Source organism: Diplotaxodon limnothrissa, linkage group LG4 (genome assembly GCF_057381915.1).
Source record: "Diplotaxodon limnothrissa isolate DT_005_m linkage group LG4, D_limnothrissa_male_GT1.1, whole genome shotgun sequence".
NCBI classification, from domain to species: domain Eukaryota; kingdom Metazoa; phylum Chordata; class Actinopteri; order Cichliformes; family Cichlidae; genus Diplotaxodon; species Diplotaxodon limnothrissa.
The window spans coordinates 23168281-23190948 of NC_140599.1; the positions used below are offsets into that span (position 1 = coordinate 23168281).

At 41.4% G+C, this 22668-nt stretch overlaps 1 protein-coding gene across 2 annotated transcripts in view; it reads right to left on the reverse strand.

The window, feature by feature from the left end:
• Positions 1-22668, reverse strand: part of gcgra (glucagon receptor a) — a 51086-nt gene that overhangs the window by 1536 nt on the left and 26882 nt on the right. The window contains exons 1-12 of one of the 2 annotated variants that reach the window (XM_085351669.1): positions 14053-15194; positions 12656-12803; positions 12062-12158; positions 8225-8332; positions 7974-8074; positions 7731-7825; positions 7428-7617; positions 4102-4261; positions 3882-3942; positions 3313-3382; positions 1042-1130; positions 797-941 (exon numbers count right to left, since the gene is read on the reverse strand). In XM_085351669.1, coding sequence (XP_085207795.1) covers positions 797-941; positions 1042-1130; positions 3313-3382; positions 3882-3942; positions 4102-4261; positions 7428-7617; positions 7731-7825; positions 7974-8074; positions 8225-8332; positions 12062-12158; positions 12656-12709 — 1170 coding nt within the window. In that variant the 5' untranslated portion in view covers positions 12710-12803; positions 14053-15194. Of the gene's footprint in view, positions 1-796; positions 942-1041; positions 1131-3312; positions 3383-3881; positions 3943-4101; positions 4262-7427; positions 7618-7730; positions 7826-7973; positions 8075-8224; positions 8333-12061; positions 12159-12655; positions 12804-14052; positions 15195-22668 lie in introns of those variants that run through there. The other variant, XM_085351668.1, reaches the window with a different exon arrangement.

Sequence of the window (22668 nt, forward strand, 5' to 3'; positions counted from 1 at the left end):
ATATTTCTAACTGTGATTCAGATGCTGTTACAGTTCGGACATTTAATCTTGTTAAGCTAACATTTGTTAACTTACAAAAAACAAACCTTAAAATTGCTGTTTTAACCCTTTTGTCACATCTCTCCACACAAACACTTGATATTGATAACACCCATTCACCCTTGATCAGGACTACTTGGCAAGCACAAAATTAAATTAACTAGTTTCCATCAATCAATCAGTTTGTGTGAGTTTTGTGTGAGTTCACGAGCTGTCACAGGGTGAGAGGTGAAACAACCCGGACAAATTGCCAGTTCCTAGGCACTGAGTACCATGTATTACCAAGTAGTTTTCCATGGAAAGCGTTGAGGGCTATATTTAAGCCCAAATCACAATTCTCTCCCCTAAACCTCACCTTTTTGGTATCAAGCAGTAACTGATACCTAAACAAATCAGAGAAAAACTGGATGTGAATCATGACCTCCTGCCTTGAAAACCTACCAGCAACTGCCACCCTAAGTGCCTCCATATGTGGACTTTGCCTTTCTGGACCATTACGCCTTGGCATCCATTCTTGGCACAGCTGTAGCATGAAGGCTGTATTGTGTGCATCTCAGACAAACCGTAACCGTTTTTGATGGTTTGAGGTGTGTATTTTCTTTTCCTGTTCTGTACTTATGCAAGGACAGCTGAGGTGAATTATTACACCACATAAAGCTTTAACAATAACTTTCATTGAAACCAGAGATGGCTTAATTCACTGTCCTGAGGCACACCACTCTCACACACTGACAGTCATTTGTTGTTAAAGTCCAACCTGGAAGGAGGAGAAGAAGAGGTCAGAGAAGAGCCTGGTGAGACGCAAGCCGATGCTGCCACTGGTGGACTCATCTGTTGCGAAGATAAAGACCACATTATGGATCCCGAGCAGCGGGATCAAAGTTAGCGTTGACTTAGCCAACCTGGGACGGAGGAAAGGAGAGACAAAGGAGAGAAAGCAAAGACTAAGTAGAGAGAAAAAAACGCAAATCAATAGAAAAACAACATCATATTCACACTCACCGAAACTTATAGTCTGTGTATCTCATTTGGTGTGCTCGGAGCTTTGACACGAGAATTTTGATGATATGGATGAAGATAAGGAAGTTGATCTGTAAGAGACAGAGAAAGACGGTGTTACTGGAAATAGTTTACTTATATTATGCAAAAGATACCATCATAAAGCTCATCTTTCTCCAGTACAGTGGAGATGGATCTTCCAGATGCATACAGGCCCAGAAAAATTGTGATTAATGAGAGAAATGGAAGAAATCTGAGTTACAAATATCACAAAGGATCAGCATTAGTCCCAATAGCTGTGCAAAAAAGTGTTTTCAAGCACATTGGGAAACCCTTTCATAACAGCTGGCATTTCAGACAACAGTAGGTGTTCTCCTGATGAAATCACTTATGATGTGACCTTTAATATTTTAAAATAATTTGTCATGGGTAATTTGTGGTGCTTGGACCTAATGCGTGCATTTGATTTCTGTCACGGATTGTTATATCAGCAGCCCAGTATGTACTGGCATGAGAATTTAATGGTGAACGGAACTGTGTAACGCTGCACAATTATTCAACATTTAAACCATACGGTAACTTGTAATATTTAAAAAAGGAGCTTAACCATAGCCATGATAAATTGTTAATCAATATTAATATGCACTTACTGGCCATTTCATTAGGTACATCTTACTAATATCACTTTAGAGCCAATATAGAAGTGTTTTAATTCATCATGGCATAGATTCAACACAGCCCTGAAAAGATTCCTCCGAGATTTTGGTCCATGTTAGTTGCACATCCATGATGTAAATCTCCTATTCCTCCACATGCCAAGTTATCCTGCTGGAAGCAGCCATCAGGTGATGGGTACAGTGTGGTGATAAAGGGATAAGCATAGTTGACAACAATGCTCAGGCAGGTTGTGGTATTTAAATGATGATCATTTGGTAGTAAGGGGTCCAAACTGAAAATATATATCTATTTTTTTGATCGCTCTGTAAACCAGCGGTCCCCAACCTTTTTTGCGCCACGGACCAGTTTATGCCCGACAATATTTTCACGGACCGGCCTTTAAGGTGTCGCGGATAAATACAACAAAATAAAACTAGTACCGGTACCGAAAAAAGAAGCTTTATTCATAACACACGTGAAAAGACCCAGGAAAACCGAGTTAACGATAAAAACGATAACAAAATAACACTAAAACCCCATAAAACCATACATTTCACACCCGAGCCTCAAACGATGCTGAATCATACTAGAAACGACTCACGGACCGGTACCAGTCTGTGAACTGGGAGTTGGGGACCGCTGCTGTAAACCATAGAGATGATTGTAGGTGAAATACTCGGACCAGCCTGCACGGTACCGACAACTTGGTGCATTCAGCATCACTTAAATCACTTGTCTTTTCCATTCTGATGCTCAGTTTGAAGTACAAAGTTTATGCCACGATGCTGTATCAAAGTGGCCGGCGAGTGTATATAACAGATGCTAAGCTAACTATAGGCTGGCTAAATCTGTCAGCCCACTGCGTATTAAACCACCTACATATTTATCTACATATGCATATCTGTAGTTCTATGTTTGCACAGACTTGAATGAAATTGCTGTAATTGTCAAAATATCTGTAACACCTGGAGCAGTCTAACACGCACACACTACACACACACAATTAATGTGAATACTACAGTGTAGTTTTCTACTGTGTCGTGCAGTTTGAGAATGGTGGGACCAAGATAAAGAGGGAAACAGTGAAATTGGGACCAGCCCTCCCATTCCAACAGGAACTCAAACACAGGAATTCCTGTGGGATACAGGTCACTTAGCTGGACGATAAATGCATGGAAAGTGCCAGGATGTCTGGCCTCACTTAAGAGCCACGACAAATTGGACTTGTGTAAACGCTTAGAAGTGACCTTTGCAGAACACATGTCTAATAAAAGTCCTGGTGACAGGATGAAGAGAGTATGCAGAGCTGGTCACAATGCAAATATTAATTAGATTTAATCCACAAATCTTTGAGTCCTGACAGGCTTCACAGAAGTTCTGGGTGAAGCACATCTTACCTTTAACACAACATGAATAAAAGAGGTGTGTTTAATATTTAACGGTGCACCAGTGGGGGATAAAAATAGCTGGAAATGCTTGATTCACAGTCATATACTGGCGAAGCTGCTTTTTTCCCATTAACGTTTACATGCAGAAATAATTGAAATGTTAAAAAAAGGACATGGCATAACAAGATGCGAAGACACATAACGAGGAGGAGGACGACGACAAAATTACCATAACAGCTGCCAGTATCGGAGCGCGTATGATCCACCAGTATTTCATGTTTATATTTTGCTCCCAGCAACTGAAAAGAATGAAAGAAAAGCACTGAATGAAATATCAGTGAGAGACCACCTGACATATTTCCTCTATTTTACTAGAACGCTTGTGGACACGGCTCACACTGTAAAACATGTTGTTAAGGCTTTTAAGACTTTACATAAGAGCACAGTGTGACCTTAAAAGCACTTCATTTACTCCTTACTCCAGAATATTTGGCGTCCTGCTGAAAGCTAACATGAAATATTAAGAATGTGCAAACACAGCTGTTAAACCAGACTGGCATCCAGCAGGAGATAAAACATGTGTGAAAAGTTGAATTGCAGCCAATCCTTCATGTAGTAAATTGTGTGTTAAATTAACCGCAAGCATCAAGATTTTTGGAGAAAGACAATCTGCTGACTTTTTTTTGACATGGTGTCCTGATACAAATGTTACAAGCTAAAATTTAAACTCGTTGGCAGGTTTCCACCCTTGTTAAACAACCTGGAGAACAGGGAAGAGGGGAAGAGAGGGAAACTTACTCCTGATTTTCATACAGGTATTTAATCGCCACCCATGGCACGAGGAATATTAATGGGGTACCTGTGAAAAAAACAAGAGATGTCTAAATGCAAAACAGCCAATTAGCACTTGACAATTTGTATGCTCTTACTTCATTTGGCTCAATTCAAAAAGTATCGTATAACACATAATTGACTTGCACCCCCTGACTTATGACTTCACAGATTCAGGCCAGCTCACCCCAACCGATGCACTGGTAAATTTTGAAGTAGTTCCTCTCCGTAAACACAGTGATGACCAGGAGGTTGTGGAGGTAGATGCCTTCCACCAGCAACCAGTAGCTGTTAGCCATGATACTATACTGCATCATAACCATGGCAATGCGACAGCTGACCATTGTCTGCAAGAAAAGTTTAATATCACATATTTTACACTGCCGAGAGGAGTCGCCTGACACATTATTTAGCCGATGTGAGATTCAGGCTCTGTGCCCACAGAGGTAAGATTTTACAACAGCAGCAACTTTAAACCCAATTTCAGCCATCTGTGACAACCCAGCGCACATGATCCTCCTTTTATATATGTATCTCTTCCACAGTAAACGTATTTTATTTTGGTCATGTATGCAGTCTCTCATCTTTGTTGTGTTGGTGAGACTCCTCACTTGCTTGACTAACATAAGTAATCAATTAAAGCCTTTTTAGCTGTAACTGTTTTGAGATTAAAAACAATTAAATATAATGTGGATATTAGACAGAGATAAGTAAATGCAAAATGCAGTTTTTAAATAAAGATTTTATTGATTAAGGAAGAAAATTGGCACTGGTCCTGTGTGAAAAAGTAATTGACCCTCTTGTTACATCATGAATTAACTGTGATTAATCTCTTTTTTTGGGAAGCTGAGTTCAGTTTCACTAAACAGGCTCAGACATGATTACTGGCAGACCTGCTGAATCAGGAAATTACTTACATAGAACCTGTCTGACAAAGTGAAACAGGTTAAAAGATCCCCAAAAGCAACGCATCATGCTACAATCTAAAGAAACACCTGAGAAACAAAGTCACTAACATCTATCAGCCTGGAAAGGGTTCAGAGCCATTTCCAAGGCTCCAGGACTCCAGTGAATCACTGTGAGAGTCATTATTTACACATGGGGAAAACTTGGAACAGTGGTTAACCTTCCCAGGAATGACCGGCTCCAAAAGCACATTGATGACTCATCCAGGAGATCACAAAATAACCCAGAACAACATTAAAGAACCACAGGCTTCACATGTCTCAGTTAAGTTCAGAGTTCATGATTCAGCCATAGGAAGGAGACTGGGAGAAAATGGCACCGAAGGGAGAGTTCAAGGAGAAAACCACATCAAAAAGAACACAAAGGTTCATCTTATATTTGCCAAAAAAAAACAAAACATCTGGATGATACCCATAAGAGAAAGCTAAACTTTTTGAAAGGTTTCAGTCCCATTATGTCTGCCGTAAAAGTAACGGCAGACATAAACACTGCATTTCAGAAAAGGAACATCATACCAACAGTAAAATATGGTGGTGGTAGTGTGATGGTCTGGGGCTGTTTTGCTGCCTCACGACCTGAAGGACTTGCTGTAGTAAATGGAACCATGAATTCTGATGTCTATCAAAACATCCCGAAGGAGAATGTCTGGCCATCTGTTCGTGACCTCAAGCTGAAGTGCACTTGGGTTCTCAAGCAGGACAATGATCCAAAATACAAAAGCAGGTCCATCTCTGAATGTCATAAGATGGCTCAAATATCTCATCTCATCTGATCACACTGGTCTAGTCTGCTTTTTCAGTCAGAAAGCTGATACACTGAAAAAAATTGTTTGGCCAGCTCTTGGATTTACGTAAGCATCTTGCGTGTATTTAACACAAGTGCCTCATGCTTTAAAGTTAAGTGTAACTACATAGTGTAGAAACTACATGATATGCAGAGAGGCTAGATTAAATTGTTCATATCATGTTCAAGTGAAGTAAGTCAATAATATATCAATGTTAAATCCCGCGACACTGCACGGGTTTCAGACTCGCGCTCTTTAGATCGTGGTTTCAGGAAGGCATCCATCTCAGTCAAGTCGAGCAGCCACCTCTACTTTTTTTAGTATACCAAAAAAAGTAAATTGGGTGGTTGTTACATTAAAAAAGTCTAACTTGTAATTTGAACACAGTAATTTCATGTTTCTATGAACGTAATTAAATCATGAAGAATCTGTACGAAATTCAAAAACTTAATTTGTTCTTGTTGAGACGACATGATACAATCTAGTAAGAGTGGTTAGTTGCTGAACTCATGAAATTCACAAGATCGCACAAGATTTCAAACTGCAGGAAAATCACTGGAGTTATAAGAGGCAGACAACTACACACGCACCACGTGCATGCTATTGCTATTTATTGTGGATTATTACAAAAACAAAAAAATTCTGCATCAAATACAGGAAATCATAGCTTTCCTACATTTCCTAGATTGTTGGCATGGTGGTTAGTGCTGTTGCTTCACAGTAAGAAGGTCCTGTGTTCAAATCCACATTCTGGCTAGTTTGCAGGTTTCTCTCTGGGTTTTCTGGTTTCGGTATGCAGTTATTAGAGTTAGGGTTAACTGGTAATTCTAAATTACCTGTGAATGTAAGTGTAAATGGTTGTTTGTTTCTATGTGATAGACTGGTCAGCTGTCCAGGGTGTACCCTGCACCGTAACCTATCACTTCAGGGTTGTTTCACAGCCCTCCTGCAACCAGGATAAAGAAGGATGGTAGTTGTTGAAGACCCATTCAATTTTTATGGTAACCAGGATCAGGACTTTGTTGAACATTATGTAATATGAAGACAGCAAGTAGTATTTAAGTGACCAAGTAGTATTGGGGTAAAAGTTATTGAATAGTGTTGAAATAAAATGACAAAATTGTGAAGGATTAAAATATTCCAAGATCTCAACATACTTCATCTGAACATGTTTCAATCGCGATTTATGAACACAAAATGCACCGGTTTACTGAATATGAAAAAGTTGTGTTGATTTAACTCAGTTGTTTAAGTTTCTGCCAAAGCAAAACATTTGTGTGCAACCAATGTCCACTATTGAATCAAGTAAATCCAACATGGCCTTTTTTTCAGTGTAGGAAAGCAACTGTTACTTAAATAACCACTCATTACAACCAAGCCAGACAGAAGAGCATCTCTGAATGTATGACATGCCGAAACCAGAAGCAGATGGGCCACACTGGGTACCACTTCTGTCAGTTAAGAACAGGAAACTTAGGCAGTGGTACTAGTAAGTACTAAACAAATTGTCTAATGAGCGCATATATGAATCCTTTAAACAGAATCAGGATTTTTGTTCTTATAGAGCTCAACATTTACCTTTATGACACATTGTGAACATACTATAACGATCAGAACCTAGATCCAGAACTGTTTTGCACTTTTAATTTATCAGCTAATCAAAAAATAATAATAGAAAGATCACAAATAAGAAAACATTTGTCTCATTTCCACCTGTGTTAAGTCTTTGGTGATCACTGTTAAATATGAAGAGCAAAACTGACCTCGTTGTTGACCAGCAGCTCTATTGGAGCTATAGATGCAGGGGGGAATCCCTGCTCCTCGTCTCTGTTCAGGCCCTGTGCTATGTGGCTGGTTTCGAACAGAGCATCTTTGATGAGGACAGACAAAGCTCGCAGGATGAAAGAGGCAAAAAGATTCATGTGGATGTTGTTCCTCATGCAGTGGAGTTTCCTGATGAAGGAGAAGCAACAATCATCCAAGAGGTAATCTGTTGGTGTATCAATCATCTGGTTTTGCTCTCTTAAAATGTGCTTGAAATGATTTAAGGTGTAAATGATTATTACCTAAAGAATATGAGGATGCCAAGAGCCAACACTAAAGCCACCAGGGATAAGGAATAGCCCACCGTGTACATGATCCGAATATGGACATAGTACTGCTGCAGATCAGAGCACACGTTTGTTAAATCTTTTTCATTTTTCATTTTTATTTATAGTAAAATTAGACAAAATTTCTTTATTCTTTAGCTTCTCTCAGCTATATCTAATGCTTTCAGATCAAATAGAATAAAAAAAGACTATTCTTACCAGATGTGGTGCTTGTTCATGAGAATCACACTCGCTGGTATTATATGTAGTCACCCACTGGCCATTCACATCACATTCCTGATACACCACGCCATGCTGAACTACGCACACACACACACAGAAACAGACCTCTGTGATTTACTGAGAAGTCCAGTCATAGGCAGCTGTCCTTCTCTGCAGGGCATTTTAAGTGACCTGGCATGAGCATGTCTGAAATATTGTGTATGGCCAAAAACTCACACATCTCTTACCTTTACGGTGCCATGGCAAATACCACGGGCATGGCACAACAACAGTAGTGTTAGGGAGTCCATCGGGCCAACAGGCATAATTGTTAAAAGTCCTGTTGCACACGAGGTCTGTGATTAAACAAAAAAAACCATAACATCACAATATATATGCTGAGAAACCACAGACTAACCCTGAGAGTCTAAAACTTGCAGAATGTAGTAAAAATTAATTATATATTATATATTTGGAATGATTGCTGCTAGTAGCTATTATGTAAACATCAGGGCAAGTTAGCTTGACTTCAGAGTCCTGACCTCCTACTTACAGTATATCACGTCTTCAATCGTGTTTCAGAACAGAGGACCAAAACAACATTAACTATACGGAGAGATGGGTGTTCGTGAAGTGATGTATAGGCTAAGCTGCTCTTACGCTAATGGAGGGTGACAGGAAAGGTATGTAAGTGCTGCAAAGTGGTGTGATTTTGCATGCAGTGTGGGAAGCAGCCTTTCTGAAAGTTGGAGCAATCTGCTGCACTAACCAGCGAGCATAAAACATGATAACGGTCTTTAATGCGACTGAAGGGTAGCGTTTAGCGTGTAGTTAAACATTTTGCAGATGGGAGCTGCTTTTTACTAAGCATGAGCAGAAAGTGAGCATGGTGTAGTAAATGTATGACTGGAGAGGAAATCGCTGCCGCCTCATGGACTGGTGAGCAAGCTGTTACCTGTTCTGCAACATTAAAAGGCTTTTCTCAACAATGTGTTTGCAAATCATACAAATATCTCTTACTGTCGCATTTACATTGCTCCGAAATGTTGCATATTTTGCTGAAGTGGTTATAATTAATAGTTTTGCATTAAAAGGTTATAATACCTTTCTGTTGGTTCACTGTCATAGCCCAACTCAACTCTAAAATGTCTGCTTTGAATTCTAAAGAGCAAACTATTATAGTTACCATCTAGCTAATGTGTTTACTGAAGTAGTTGCTCTTGAGTTTCATACTCCTTAGCTACCACGGCCCCTTTATATTTATTTCATTTAGCCTGATGGAAAAGGACCTCCCTATTCCTTCTCCTTTTCCTTCATTACAATTGCTTTAAAGTCTCTTTGTGCTGGTTTCATCTTTGCCTTGGGCTGTCGGCGTTGTGTTCATGCCTAAATACTAAGAGAAAGATCATATGGGACGCCTAGCAGAGGCCCCAGTCCGTGAGATCTTCAACGCACACCTCCGGCAGAGCATCACCAGCATTTTAGAGGGAGACTGTCATGGTCCTGGGTCGTGTGACCCAGTGTGTTATGCTTAGCCTATTTTGATGTTTATTATTTGTTTAGGTTCTCTAAGGTAGTCCAGCCATTTGTATATATCACCCCTGCATTACGTCTCCCTTGCCCTTCGTGTGTTTATGTCTGTGTGTCTTGTACTGTCAAGTTCATGCTGTCAGTTATGTCACCTCCCCCTGTACTACGTCTCCCCGGTTCATGTCTCATGTTTCCTGTTTTACTTTGAAGGCCTGCATTCACTGTCAGTGTATTCAGTTTTACTCCTCCTGTCCTGTCGTTAAGTTCATGTGTGTCAGCTGCGTTCCCATGTGTGGTCACTTCCCCTGATCATCCCTCATGTGTATTTAGTCTCTGTGTTTCATACAGTCTGCGTCGCGTCGTCTGTGTTCCCACCCTCCGTGTTTCCATGCCTGGTCTGTTGTCTTCCAAGCCATAGCCTCATCATCGTTTGTTCCCAGTTCAGGTTTCTGTTTAGCCACGTTATCCCTGCTGTATTTGTACACCTTGTTTTCAGCCATATTAAAGGCTCGCCTTCTGTTAAAGCTCACTCCCGTCTGCTCACTCGTGTTCGCACCTGGGTCCATTACACGCATTCTCCACTCGGTCCGTCACAGCGGACCGTGACAGGAGACTGGGGACATTGTCCGAATGGACCATGTTCAGCATCTCCATTGCTGAAGCTGCTGCATTGAGCTGCGGCCGCAAGGTGGTTGGTGCCTGTCATGGTGGTAACCCCTAAACAAATGGTGGATTCCAGAGGTGAAGGGAGCCACCAGGCTGAAGAAGGAGTCCTATCGGGCTTGGTTAGCCTGTGGGACTTCGGAGGCAGCTGACAGGTACTGACAAGCCAAGCGGAATGCGTCTCGGGCAGTGGCAAAAACTCGGATGTGGGAGGAGTTCGGAGAGGCCATGGAAAAAGACTTTCGGACTGCCTCGAAGAGATTCTGGCAAACCGTCAGGCGTCTCAGGAGGGGAAAGCGGTGCTCTACCTGCACTGTGTATAGCTCTGGTGGAGCGCTGCTGACGTCGACTGAGAAAATTGTCGGGCGTGGAAGGAATACTTCAAGGACCTCCTTAATCCCACTGACACGTCTTCCGATGAGGAAGCAGAGTCTGGGGATGAGCAGGTTGACCCACCAATTTCCGGGGGCGAGGTCACTGAGGTAGTTAAACAACTCCTTGGTGGCAGAGCCCCTGGTGTGGATGAGGTCCGCCCCGAGTTACTGAAGGCTCTGGACATTCTAAGGCTGTCCTGGTTGACACGCCTCTACAACGTTGCGTGGAGATCTGGGGCAGTACCCCTGGACTGGCAGACCGGGGTGGTGGCCCCCATTTTTAAGAAGGGGGACCGGAGGATGTGTTCCAACTACAGGGGGATCACACTCCTCAGCCTCCCTGGGAAAGTCTATGCCAGGGTGCTGGAAAGGAGAGTTCGTCCGATAGTCAAACCTCAGATACAGGAGGAACAATGTGGTTTTTGTCCTGGTCGCGGAACACTGGACCAGCTCTTTATCCTCTCGAGGATACTTGAGGGTGCATGGGAGTTTGCCCAACCAGTCTACATGTGTTTTGTGGACTTGGAGAAGGCATTCGACCGTGTGGTTCTGTTGGCTTCATCGGGTGATGGCCTCCAGCTCACACTGGAACGGTTCGCAACCAAGTGTGAAGCAGCGGGAATGAGGTTCAGCACCTCCAAATCTGAGGCCAGACAGATTTTAGTATACTGTGATATATTATGCTCTTGTCACTTGCTCAGAGTGAAATATTATGGCGTTATTTTTGTGCCACTATTCTGAGCGCACGTAAAAAAAATTTGAGGGTACTTAAAAAAAAAATTGCAGGTGCAAGTGTTGCATTTTGAGGAGAAGTTTATTTTGAGCAAAGAAAAGCTACATTTCAATGAACAAAATTCATTGCTGCATGCAAAAAATGTATTTCAGTGTTATTGATTATCTATACACACACTCAATAGCATCCTCTCTCCCTCAGTTTTTGCGTTTGCGCTCGCTTGCAATGTGTTGCTTGTACTCTCAACATTTCTGCCCGTGCGTGTTCAACGCTTTCTGTACACCGTTATATTTGTGCCACAAAACCAGCCAATCACAGACTTGGATGCAACAAAATCTGATTGGCTGTTTTGGTCTCCAATCAGCTCAAAATGACGAAATGCAATATCCCAGAATCCATTTCGTCCAAAACTCAAATGAGGCAGTGGAGGAGGAACACAGAGTGGCGGAGTTTGAAATATTGCTCTTTCTGGGTCACAAAATAAACTTTTAAGATATTTTCATGCGAGAATGGTGCTGTGTGAACTTCAAATATCTGCTCGATTTATCAAGACATCACATATTTGCAAAAGTGCTCTAACGTTTTTGGAAATGCCTGTTAAATTTTTTTTACGTGCACTCAGAATAGTGGCACAAAAATAACGCCATATAAAACTGGATGATATCTCCAATGAATGAGTAACACTTAGAAACTTTTGGTAAATGGTGCAGGTTGGATTTTAATTGCAGTGTGAAAGGGCCTAAAGTTAAAATTAAATTACAAGTCTAACACAGTGTTTAGCTCACCGGTGCTTGGTGGATCTTGGCTGTTGTTGCGTTCACACTCTTTCCTGTACAATTCCCAGCGCTCCGTCACCTTTTGCAGGGAAACAACAGCAGAAACCTAAGGAGACAATAACAGCAACACAATTAAAGAAAAAATATCTGGAAGGTCTGTTTTCCTGGAGACTTACGGATACATTTCAACCAGATAGACATGAAGAATACTGAGAACATGAACCTCGTGCAAAGCAACTGGCCAGCTGACATTCATTTGTTTCAGTTCACTTTATATATACGGTAGCTGTAAACAACTGGTTGTCATACTGGAGATTTAATCAATCAAAATAAGACCTTGTCACACGATAATACTGTACTTACGCTACTGTACAGAGTGTTTAGGTTTCTGTAACTCTCTAAGACAAGTCTTAACTGTGAAGGTCATTGACTAATATATATATATATATATATATATATATATATATATATATATATATATATATATATATATATGTGTAGATAGATAGATAGATAGATAGATAGATAGATAGATAGATAGATAGATAGATAGATAGATATTAGTCTGTGTGTGTGTGCTTTTAAACATGTTTTTGGACCCACCTGGATACTGCAGGAGACAATGAGCACTGCCAAAAAGAGGAACAGCTGTGACATCCCTTATTTCTGCTGTTGGTGCTGGGATGGGATACTGCAGAGCTGAGAAGAGTTTTCACTTCATAAGGGGGCTTATCTACACTGGCCACGGTGCCTGGATGACACAGAGACATACAATTCATCAAAGCTCATTGCAAACACATTGCTGTTAATGAGGCTCAGCTTGGCTGCGCAAAACAAGAGAACCACAACAGGAAAAGGCTGGGCCATATCGTTCACACTACAATTACACCAAATTTAGAAGGTATGCTGGCAAGGAAGTAAAATAAAAGGAGAAGTCTTATGTCTTTTCAACTTGTGTTCTTAACGCTCAAGAAGTGTGGAGAGGAAAGGAGTGCTTATTCATTCAAATAGAGCCATGGTCCACAAAGTTTACAGCTATACAAGACAGACCAGAACATCATCGGGCCAAAAAACCTCCAGGAAATGCTGTTTGTCCCTGCAGTGAGACAGCTGCATGTAGTCAGTGATTCTGCTGGCAGCTGTCCACCTTCTTGCTGAAGCCAGCGAGTATTTGGTTGAGTGTTTGTCAGTGTGTGCCAGAGGTCACTCACCTTCGCATCGACTGCCATAACACTCCCGAGAGATTTGACTGAAGCCGGAGAACGGAACGAAATCTGAAACGTTTCTGCAAAAAACACCTTGACCATGGAAACATTTTTGGCTAAAACGTTTCAAATTCCATTCCGTTCCAGTCTTGCTGTGGATAGGAGGACGAGCTCGTGATGTTGTGTAAGGAATTTTTCACAAACGAATGTAGGTATTTTTTCAACAGATAAGAGCACAATGTATCGTGACAGATGAACAGTTTGCAATGTTCTTGGGTGGGAAAGCTTAATTCACGAGTTTTTCAGTCTCTGTTTTGACTGAAAATGTCATCGAGCTTCTAAAATCTGGGGTAAACAGCAGCTTGGAGGTTCCAGTCACAATCTTAATATCCACACTATCAGACTTGATCAAATCTACACCAAGGCCTTTCTTAATGGACTGCTCAGTGTAATAACTACTGGAAACAATTAGCATTAGCTGCAGTACAGCCTCACTGATTGCCATAGGCGCTGAGAGATCAGAGCTACTCTTGTCTGGCCTGACATCAGGTCGTGATTGTCCAGCTCAAATCATAGCGCTGACTCTTGTACCTCTGACAGCATCAGACATGTTCTGATTTCAATTCTGTTTTTGTGTTCTGGTGGCTAAAAGACCCACAACGGTGACATCCCATCACAAATTCTGGCATAGGTCATTTGGAAGCAGAAACTACAGGCATATCTTCAAACCATACTGTACTTTAACCTCTGCTCTTCCAAACATCTCTACTGTAGGCATCTCGGGTAAGTTCTTACCAGACAGAGATAATGAGCGCGTGACATTTCAGCACGTGTCCCGCTGCACCGGAGAGGTTCAGACCCTGGTCTTCCTTGTGGCTAAAATGTTACGCCATGTGTGACAGTTTTCCAAGGGTTTCCCTCTTTCACAACCTATCTCTCACTTACTCTCTGACTCTTTCGCCAGCCCGCGCCACTCTGCAGCTTAGCAGCGACTGGGAGCAATGATTAACCAAACTGCAGGAGTGGGAGTGAGGGTGCGTCAAAGCAAGAGGGTTTACTACAGGAGAAAAGATTCCTAAACCTGGCTCCTGACCCCTTTTCTATGTTGCGACACTAAACATTCCAGCCATTACACATGTGTGAAGTTGTGAGGTGAATTTGAAATCGGCCTCTCAGACTGAGAGTATGCATGGACACCAAAATATGATATTTCATCATCGCTTCATGACTAAAAGAAAATAAAAACTGCCTTTCCTAATTATCCTTTAGATGACTTCTATAACAATCTCATTGCTTCTGTTTCGGGAGTCCAGCAGTTTTCCTTAGTATTTAGTATTTATTTTTAGATATAATAACACCGAATGCCCCACAGCTGAAGACAAAACAAGACTCTCTCGATAATTAGCATTCACTGCCTTTTACGCTCAAAAAGCAATGCTAAATCAGAGCACTGGAGGATTTTTAAGACACAACCTGAGGACATAAGTTCACAGAACTCCCTTTCTTTATTTGTGCACATTTGTCAAGTACAATGTGTCTGCTCGGATGCCTTTAATGCAGGATGAGGGGAATCACGTTGGCCATTCGATGGAAGCTCAATTGGAACTAATGGGCTTCGAGGTGTGAGGCTAATTAGGCTTCTATATTGTGCTGTTATGATAGCCTGCCAGATCTACAGTACTGCTGCTCCCACTTAGCTTTTTCAGTCCATTGTTGCTTCAGACCAATCAAGGGCCTCTGAAACATGTGTTGTTAGACCCAGTGGTTCCCTGTTCCAGGAAATAATCTGGAGCTTTTAACACTTTTGCTGCACATTTGATGTATGAGGTGAAACAACGGCTGAGAGTCAAGCCTTCCAAGCCAGATGGCTCTCTTGAGATGCTTGGGTCTGCTCTCTTTAGCTTCATCCAGAAACAAGTTAGCAAGCAATAATGTTTCACCTCAGTGTCTGAAAATTATGCAGCACTTTTTTTTCTTTTAGATAAATACTTATGTTTAATTTCCTCTTAGACGACTTTGTGTTGATTGACCAAATGCTAAACAGATGCAAGTGTAACCTAAGAGGTTATTGCCCCTTTACACACACAGGATAGATGGCATCATGTTTGAATCATCCTTGGTCACTTATTTATGTTTGCGAGTGGAAGAAATACATTGAAAAACATAAGTGAATGACGCAAATCACCTGAATGTCCCAAACAACCTAAAAAAAACGCTTTGTGTTCAAGTGCACATTGGATGGCTTAATACAATGGCCAGTAACAATTACTGTTGTTTGTTGGAGAGTGCTTACCTTTCATTTGATTACATTGTCTGACAAATAAAATTACAAAAGAGTATGCATGCATGAATGCGGGGCAGAGGGGATCGGCAAGGATTAAAAACAAAACTCTCTGAAAAACACAATAGCTGTCCAGCTCAGAAAATGCCCCTGAGCAGCAGTATATCATTCAGCTTTCCAAACGCACAGGCACTAGTGGGAGTAAACACTAACTGTCTGACATCATCCAAATCCGACAGCTTTCCTCGCCACAGATGAGGTCTGGGTGCAATTTAAAAAATATATGATGGAGAAATATCTTTGTTTTTAAACTGTCAAACAGCAAAAACAATCAAACACATGCTTATTAGAGTAAATGTGTGATATGTTCTCCCTGCTTTCCATAATTTAACAAATTTAGCTAAAAGGCTAAAGCGCATACAGAAGACGTTACATGCTTAGTGTTAGCATGCTAAGTTAGCAGCGATGCAGGTGGATGCTTCTCTGGTGTCCTGGATTGTTGATTACCTGACAGGAAGACCACAATATGTACGTCTCCCACAGTGTGTGTCTGACAAGGTGATTAGCAACACAGGGGCACCACAGGGGACTGTCCTCTCCCCCTTCCTCTTCACCCTCTACACCACAGACTTCAGCCACTGCACAGAGACCTGCCATCTTCAGAAGTTTTCTGATGACTCTGCGGTGGTTGGATGCATCAGCAGGGATGATGAGACAGAGTACCGGGCTGTGGTCGACTCCTTTGTCACGTGGTGTGAGCAGAATCATCTGCAGCTCAACGTGGCAAAGACCAAGGAACTGATCGTGGACTTCAGGAAGACCAGGAAACACTTGACCCCTGTTTCAATCCAGGGGGTCAGTGTTGACATTGTGGAGGACTATAAATACCTTGGAGTACACATTGACAATAAACTGGACTGGGCTAAAAACACCACAGCACTTTACAGGAAGGGCCAGAGTCGTCTCTATTTTTTGAGGCGACTGAGGTCCTTCAACATCTGCCAGAAAATGCTGAGGATTTTCTATGAGTCTGTTGTGGCCAGTGCGATCCTCTATGCTGTTGCATGCTGGGGGAGCAGGCTGAGGGTCGCAGATGCCAACAGACTTAATAAACTAATCCGTAAGGCCAGCAATGTTGTGGGGATGGAGCTGGACTCCCTCAAGGTGGTGTCGGAGAGGCGGATGCTGTCCAAGATAAAGACAATGTTGGATAACACCTCCCACCCACTCCATGACATGTTGGTCAGTCACAGGAGCTCGTTCAGTGAGAGACTGAGATTACCGAAAAGCACCACTGAACGACACAGGAAATCATTCCTGCCTGTGGCCATCTCCCTGTACAACGCATCCACTTAACACACTGTTTGCTGCTACAACTACACATGTTTCTTTTCCAAATATTTATTTATAAGTGACTTATGTATGTATGTATGTATATATATGTATATATTGTACTATTCTTAGTTAGCGTATTGTCTGTCTTGTCTTAATGTTGGTTTAAAATGGAGCACTGTAACAAAAAATAATTTCCCCCAGGGATCAATAAAGTATTCTGATTCTGATTCTGATTCTGATTCAGGCATGAGAACCCTGTTATCTGATAACAGGGTGTTCAGGAAAAAAAGCATCGTGCTGCAACACGCTCTTTTACTTGTTTGGAGCAATCGAGATACTGCCTAAATCTACGCATCGTGCTCTGCTTGATTTACCTGATCTTCAGCATGACAGCATGCTAATCTGTTCCTGTGTAAAACATCAAATTCAACAACATGATTATTTCCCCGCTCTGATGTTCTGCAACCATACACATGCCACTGATTGCACAACAGTGGTTATGCATTTCAGTTGTTTTTCTGACCTTTTAAAAAATGTCTGCTTTCTCTTCAGCCACAAATTTCCGATGCTTCCCAGGAATTCTTTCGAAAAACAACACAATGTTTTCATCTAATTGCACATTGAGCTGGCACAATTGTTAATAGCTATTGTCAAAACTTTCAAAGTATTTCTGGAAGGTTTGTTTCTTAGTTTGCAGAAAAACTCTGAATATATACAAATCATGAAGACTTCAAATACAGTGACAGTTACATTTCATTTAAGCCTGACTCAGCAGGACGTTTATGTTGACAGACAGTTTCCTGTTCATCCTCTACTTTACCAATAGGAACATGTCAAATAAAAGCAGACCCGACTAGATTCTTATTGATTTAAAAAAAAAAAAATGCTAAAATGCCGCCTGTCAGTGCACCACCGGCAGGAGGAACGTAGTGCTGGGGAGTGGCCAGGGATGGAGACCGGCCAACTGATCCCCGGGAACCAAAACTAGTGATTGGGACACGGAACATCGCCTCTCTGGAGGGGAAGGAGCCTGAGCTAGTGCGTGAGGTTTAGAGGTACCAACAAGATATAGTTGGGCTCACCTCATCAAGCAACTCACCTCAAAGGAGGGGGTGATTGGGAGAAAAGGCTTTCCAGGTCTGAATCCGAGCAGTGTTCTGTTAATGGACATGGTGTTTCTCCATAACAAACTGTCAACTGATCATCACCTCATGGTGGGTTGCCAAAATGCTATAAAAAATAAAAGCACCTGGGTTCACACGAGAGCCCTCCATGCAATTCTGTCTGTGAAATTTCAAAAGCAAAATATTCATTTTTTCCAGTTTTTTTCTCAGTTATTTTGTGAAGGAAAAGTAGCTTACTTGCAGTATGGATTATGTTCAGTGGCACAAAGTGGCCATGGGATGCATTGCAGGTATACATTGCTTAATTCTAACACCATATTGTTGTAAAGGTAAGCTCACAGTTTTGTTCTGAGCTGGCATCTGAATAGCAGCTGTGTCTCAAAACCTTTTTTCAATTACCAGAGATCAGGACAGACATAAACTAACAGGTATTTCCACATTGACTGTTTGGCACAGTACATAAACCAGCCAGATTTGCCACTTTTAGTCTGAACCACAGAAGAACTTTGTTATTTCCATCTGCAGTTGTTTATGGAGGAGGTATGGCTCTGTTCTGAGAGGTCTCTTTCATGTACATGCATGAGAGCCACAACTAGACCTGAAAGAGACACTTTCAGGTCTATTTGCGGCTAGTTGACACTAGAAAGCTTGAGCTGATGTGGAGATGGGTTGCAAAGAGGCTTACAGAGAATATGCATTACAGTTGAGAAGCATCAGAATACTTCCAGGTAGCCTCATTGTTGTTCTGGCCTGTAGTGAACAGTAACCTTCAACAGCAATGTTATAGTAAAACTAAGTTTTTAAAGTGTGTGCTAATACCACAATGTCCACGGTGCACCCAAAGCTGCAACACAGATGCCACAAGAGCATGCAGCCGCTCTGTCTCTCACCCTTAAATGGGTGGTTAAAAGGAAAGGTCGGGTGAAAAAAGCAAAAGGCTGGAAAAAAATGGGGTCAGTCAAGGACCAGGTCATTGAATAAGACTCACACTTAGACTAGTTGTATTGGTGTATTGGTGTGTGTGTGTTTTACTCTTTTGCTTGATGCTGGAATATAATCTCCGTTTAAAAAGCTGTTTTGTGTGTTTGGCCTTTTAGATTTGTCGGTGTTATTATTGTGTATTGATAGTCGGTCTAAAGTTAATTTATAGATCTTGCATACCTTGAAAATCAGAGTTCAGATTACTTTTGTAATGTGGATAACTTCCATCCAAGGTGAACATACTGGACACATTTCAGTGCAAAACTGTTGCCATTCAGCCATATTAATGTAATGTAAACCATCATTCAAACAGTCTAAAATGAATTCTGATAAAACGTTTTAGGTGTAAGGTCATGTTAGCAATCGATTAAATTTTAATTTCAATTTAATAATTTATTGGTCAAAAATTGACAAAAAATCCTTAAGAACTATTATTCTTAAAATTGTGATATTTATTGTCACCATACAGAAATTAAAACTATGTCACATTTGACCTCTGAACTCCCCTTCAAGGTCAAAAACATACAAACATTCTTAAGGTTGTTATGTAACAGATCAGATAAGAATGAATGTACAATGTTTCTGAATAAAGAGTTTTCTTTTTGGAAAACAAACTTGATATTATTAAATTAAATTATAGATTTTTATTACAACACATTTAAACAAATTTTAATAAGCATTCAGATTAATGCTACACATGTACCAAAACCACCTAAATAAATCATAACAAAAACTCAAAATGATCTCAAGAATATCATCGATCTCCCCTCAATTCAGTTTCTGAACTAGATTCTGACAGATACAGACATAAATAAAGTGAAAATTTGGCAGTATGACAGCATTAATCAACATATTTTCCAGTCTTAGTTTCTATGACCAGACTGTCATGGTCCTGGGTCGGTGACCCAGCGCTTTTGGTTTGTTATCATTTTCTAGATGATGATTGTTTAAGTTCTGTGTTATTTTCGATCTGCCTCTAAGTCTGCGTCTGTACCTGTCTGTCTATGGTGTCTCCCCATCTGTTTGTGAATCTGTCTGTTTAGTTCAATGTCTTGTCTGGTTCCATGTATCTGAGTTTCCTGTTTTATTGTGAAGGTCCGTGTCGTATGTGAGTGTGATCAGTTTACGTTTCCCCTGTCCCGTCAGCCCAGATTCCTCCCAGCTGTGTTGCCCTCCTGTCTCTCATCCCTTGATTACTGGTGTGTGTATTTAAGCCTTGTGTGTTCTCCTGCCTGTTGCCGGTTCGTCTGTGTTCCTCCGTGTCAGTCTGTGTAACTCTGTGTCAGTCTGTTACCCTGTGTTCCACGGTGTCCTGTTCCTCGTCTGCGTCTCTCTGCTATTCATCATCCGTTGTCATATGCTCCCAGGTCTGTTATTTTAGTTCTCCCAGTTTAGGTGTCTTTAGTTGTTTGTTATGCCCCACTGTTTGTTTGCCACTACACCTCTGTAAATAAAACCACCGGTATCTCATCCACTGCCTGCATCTTGGGTCCTCCTTCTATATCCACACGGCTCGCCTCGGCAGCCGTGACAGTGACAAGCCCACAGTGCACATCAACACCTGCTATGATCGTCACCAGCTGGATGTAGTCTGAGTCTTTATTTTCTTTATTTAATCTTTATTTTCAGGCCATGGGTCTGTTTTTGTTAATGTGTGGCCTAAACACACAGCAAACAGCCGCTGTAGAGTCCTTGCTCAGTAACAGACGCATTCATGTGAGTAGTCAGCAGTGTTATGGAGTCCTTTTAATTTTGCTGTCATTCTAAGTGAAGCAAGATGAAGACGGCCTCTCTTAGTCTCTTGACAATGTGCAAAATGCTGCAATGTCTCCCGTTAGTAAATCTCTGGCAAACAGCACGAGGCAGAGGATGCATGGGGGTAATCTTTTGCTTAGCTTGTCACTGCTTTCAAATCAGTCCTGGTGTAGCCCTTCACTCAGTTTGCATCTGCTAATTTAAATGGGCTTCGCGAAGTGTGACTGATGAGAATCTGTGATTTTATGTGAAGACTGGAAAAAAGGAAAGCTGCTGGTCTTTGATTTTCTGGAGCTCCTGCCAAATGACTTTGCTATTGACGCTATAAATTTAACTAAAACAAACCCCAAAAAACAAAAAAGAAACATCTTCCAACTGCACTGCAGCTGTGCTCCAGCAAAGCACCACCACTAAACAAAATGAATGAAAACCATTTGTTGTAAATGTTACTTTGACTGAAAGACATTAAAACAAAATTGGAATTTCGTATCCCAGTGTCGACCTCAGTTTATTCTCTGTGCGCTGCATGAATGTGAACGTCACTATATGGTCAACTAAATCCAGATGTTTAAGCATCACAAGTTCTGTGGTCTCACAAATCAAATATCCCGCCTCATCATAGCCTAATTCAGTCTATCTGACCTGTTAGGTTTGCCGATGGCACTGCGCGCTGCACCTGTTCACTGTCTGCTGCTGTTTGTCTTCCTGAATGGTGATTGGAAAACGTGTCATGTTATCATTCATCACTTTTCTTTAACAAAAATCACCTTGCCTCAGTGAATATAATTACTGTGTTTTCATGAAATGGGTCATAAAACATCCCACCGCTGGCTAACTCTGCTTTCCCATGCGTGCCTTTTTATTATGTGTCAAAATGCCAGCAGAACACTGCAGTGCACTTAAATATGCAAGTCAAATGTGCCAGCAGGAACACTATGCAACTTTTGTTGAAGCATCAGTAGACCTCTCACTTTGTCCTTGAGATAAAAAAAAATACAAAGACGGGAAAAAAAAGCTCACTTCCTTCAGGTATTTGATTTATCCAGATCTCCAGATGTTTACAGCAATACCGTGCACATGTGTAAAGATGAGGATGTAGCGTGACGTCTCAAACACATATTTTTTGAGCCTCTTATTTCTACAGCTCTGTAAAGAGGTCAACCTCTGAACTGTTACACATGTTTGTCGGGGACCCTGTTATAATGAGGCAGTGGCCCATCTGGATGCATCTACAGGGACCTAGCAGCTGGATGCTCGAAGCCTCTTCAGCGCGTTGGATATTTGCGTGTTTTGGTAAACACTTCCTGTTTAGAGGCCACATCGGCTGAATGTGGGTGGGAAACAATGAAAAATGATTGTATAACATCTGATTCGTACCTGTGTTTTGTGTGTGTGAATGTTTGATGTTTCGCCGTGCTCTACAGGAGCATGTGTGTGGGAAGCGTTTTGCGCTGCCTGGGTGCTGTGTCGTACACACTTTTATGAGGTGCAATGGACCTACGAACTGTGCCCGCTATGAAGCAACAACAGCCCTGCAGGGAGCCTTTGATTAGCCATCGCCATCCTACATTGTTTCTGCTGTGTTTGTTTGAGCACAGGATGAGTTTAATTCCCAAACGAAGTTTAACTTTGGTGCATATTGTTCACCACAACGCTGCAAAAATGTATTTTGTTTATTATCCAGTTCATAATCCTTTAAATTGTTAAATGTAAGGGAAAGATATCGTCTTACTTAAAATGGGAAAGAGCAAGCTGGCTAAGAAACAGTGAGTCACACTAAGTAGTGCGGTTGTTCATTTATATGAATAGTGATGTCTCTGTTTGCCAGTGGACAGGATTTGTGTTGTTAAATTAGCATTATAAAGGCAATAGAGATGGTGTTTCATTTTTCTCTTGCTTTCCCTTGTGTACTCTGGCAACTGATTGCACCTTTAT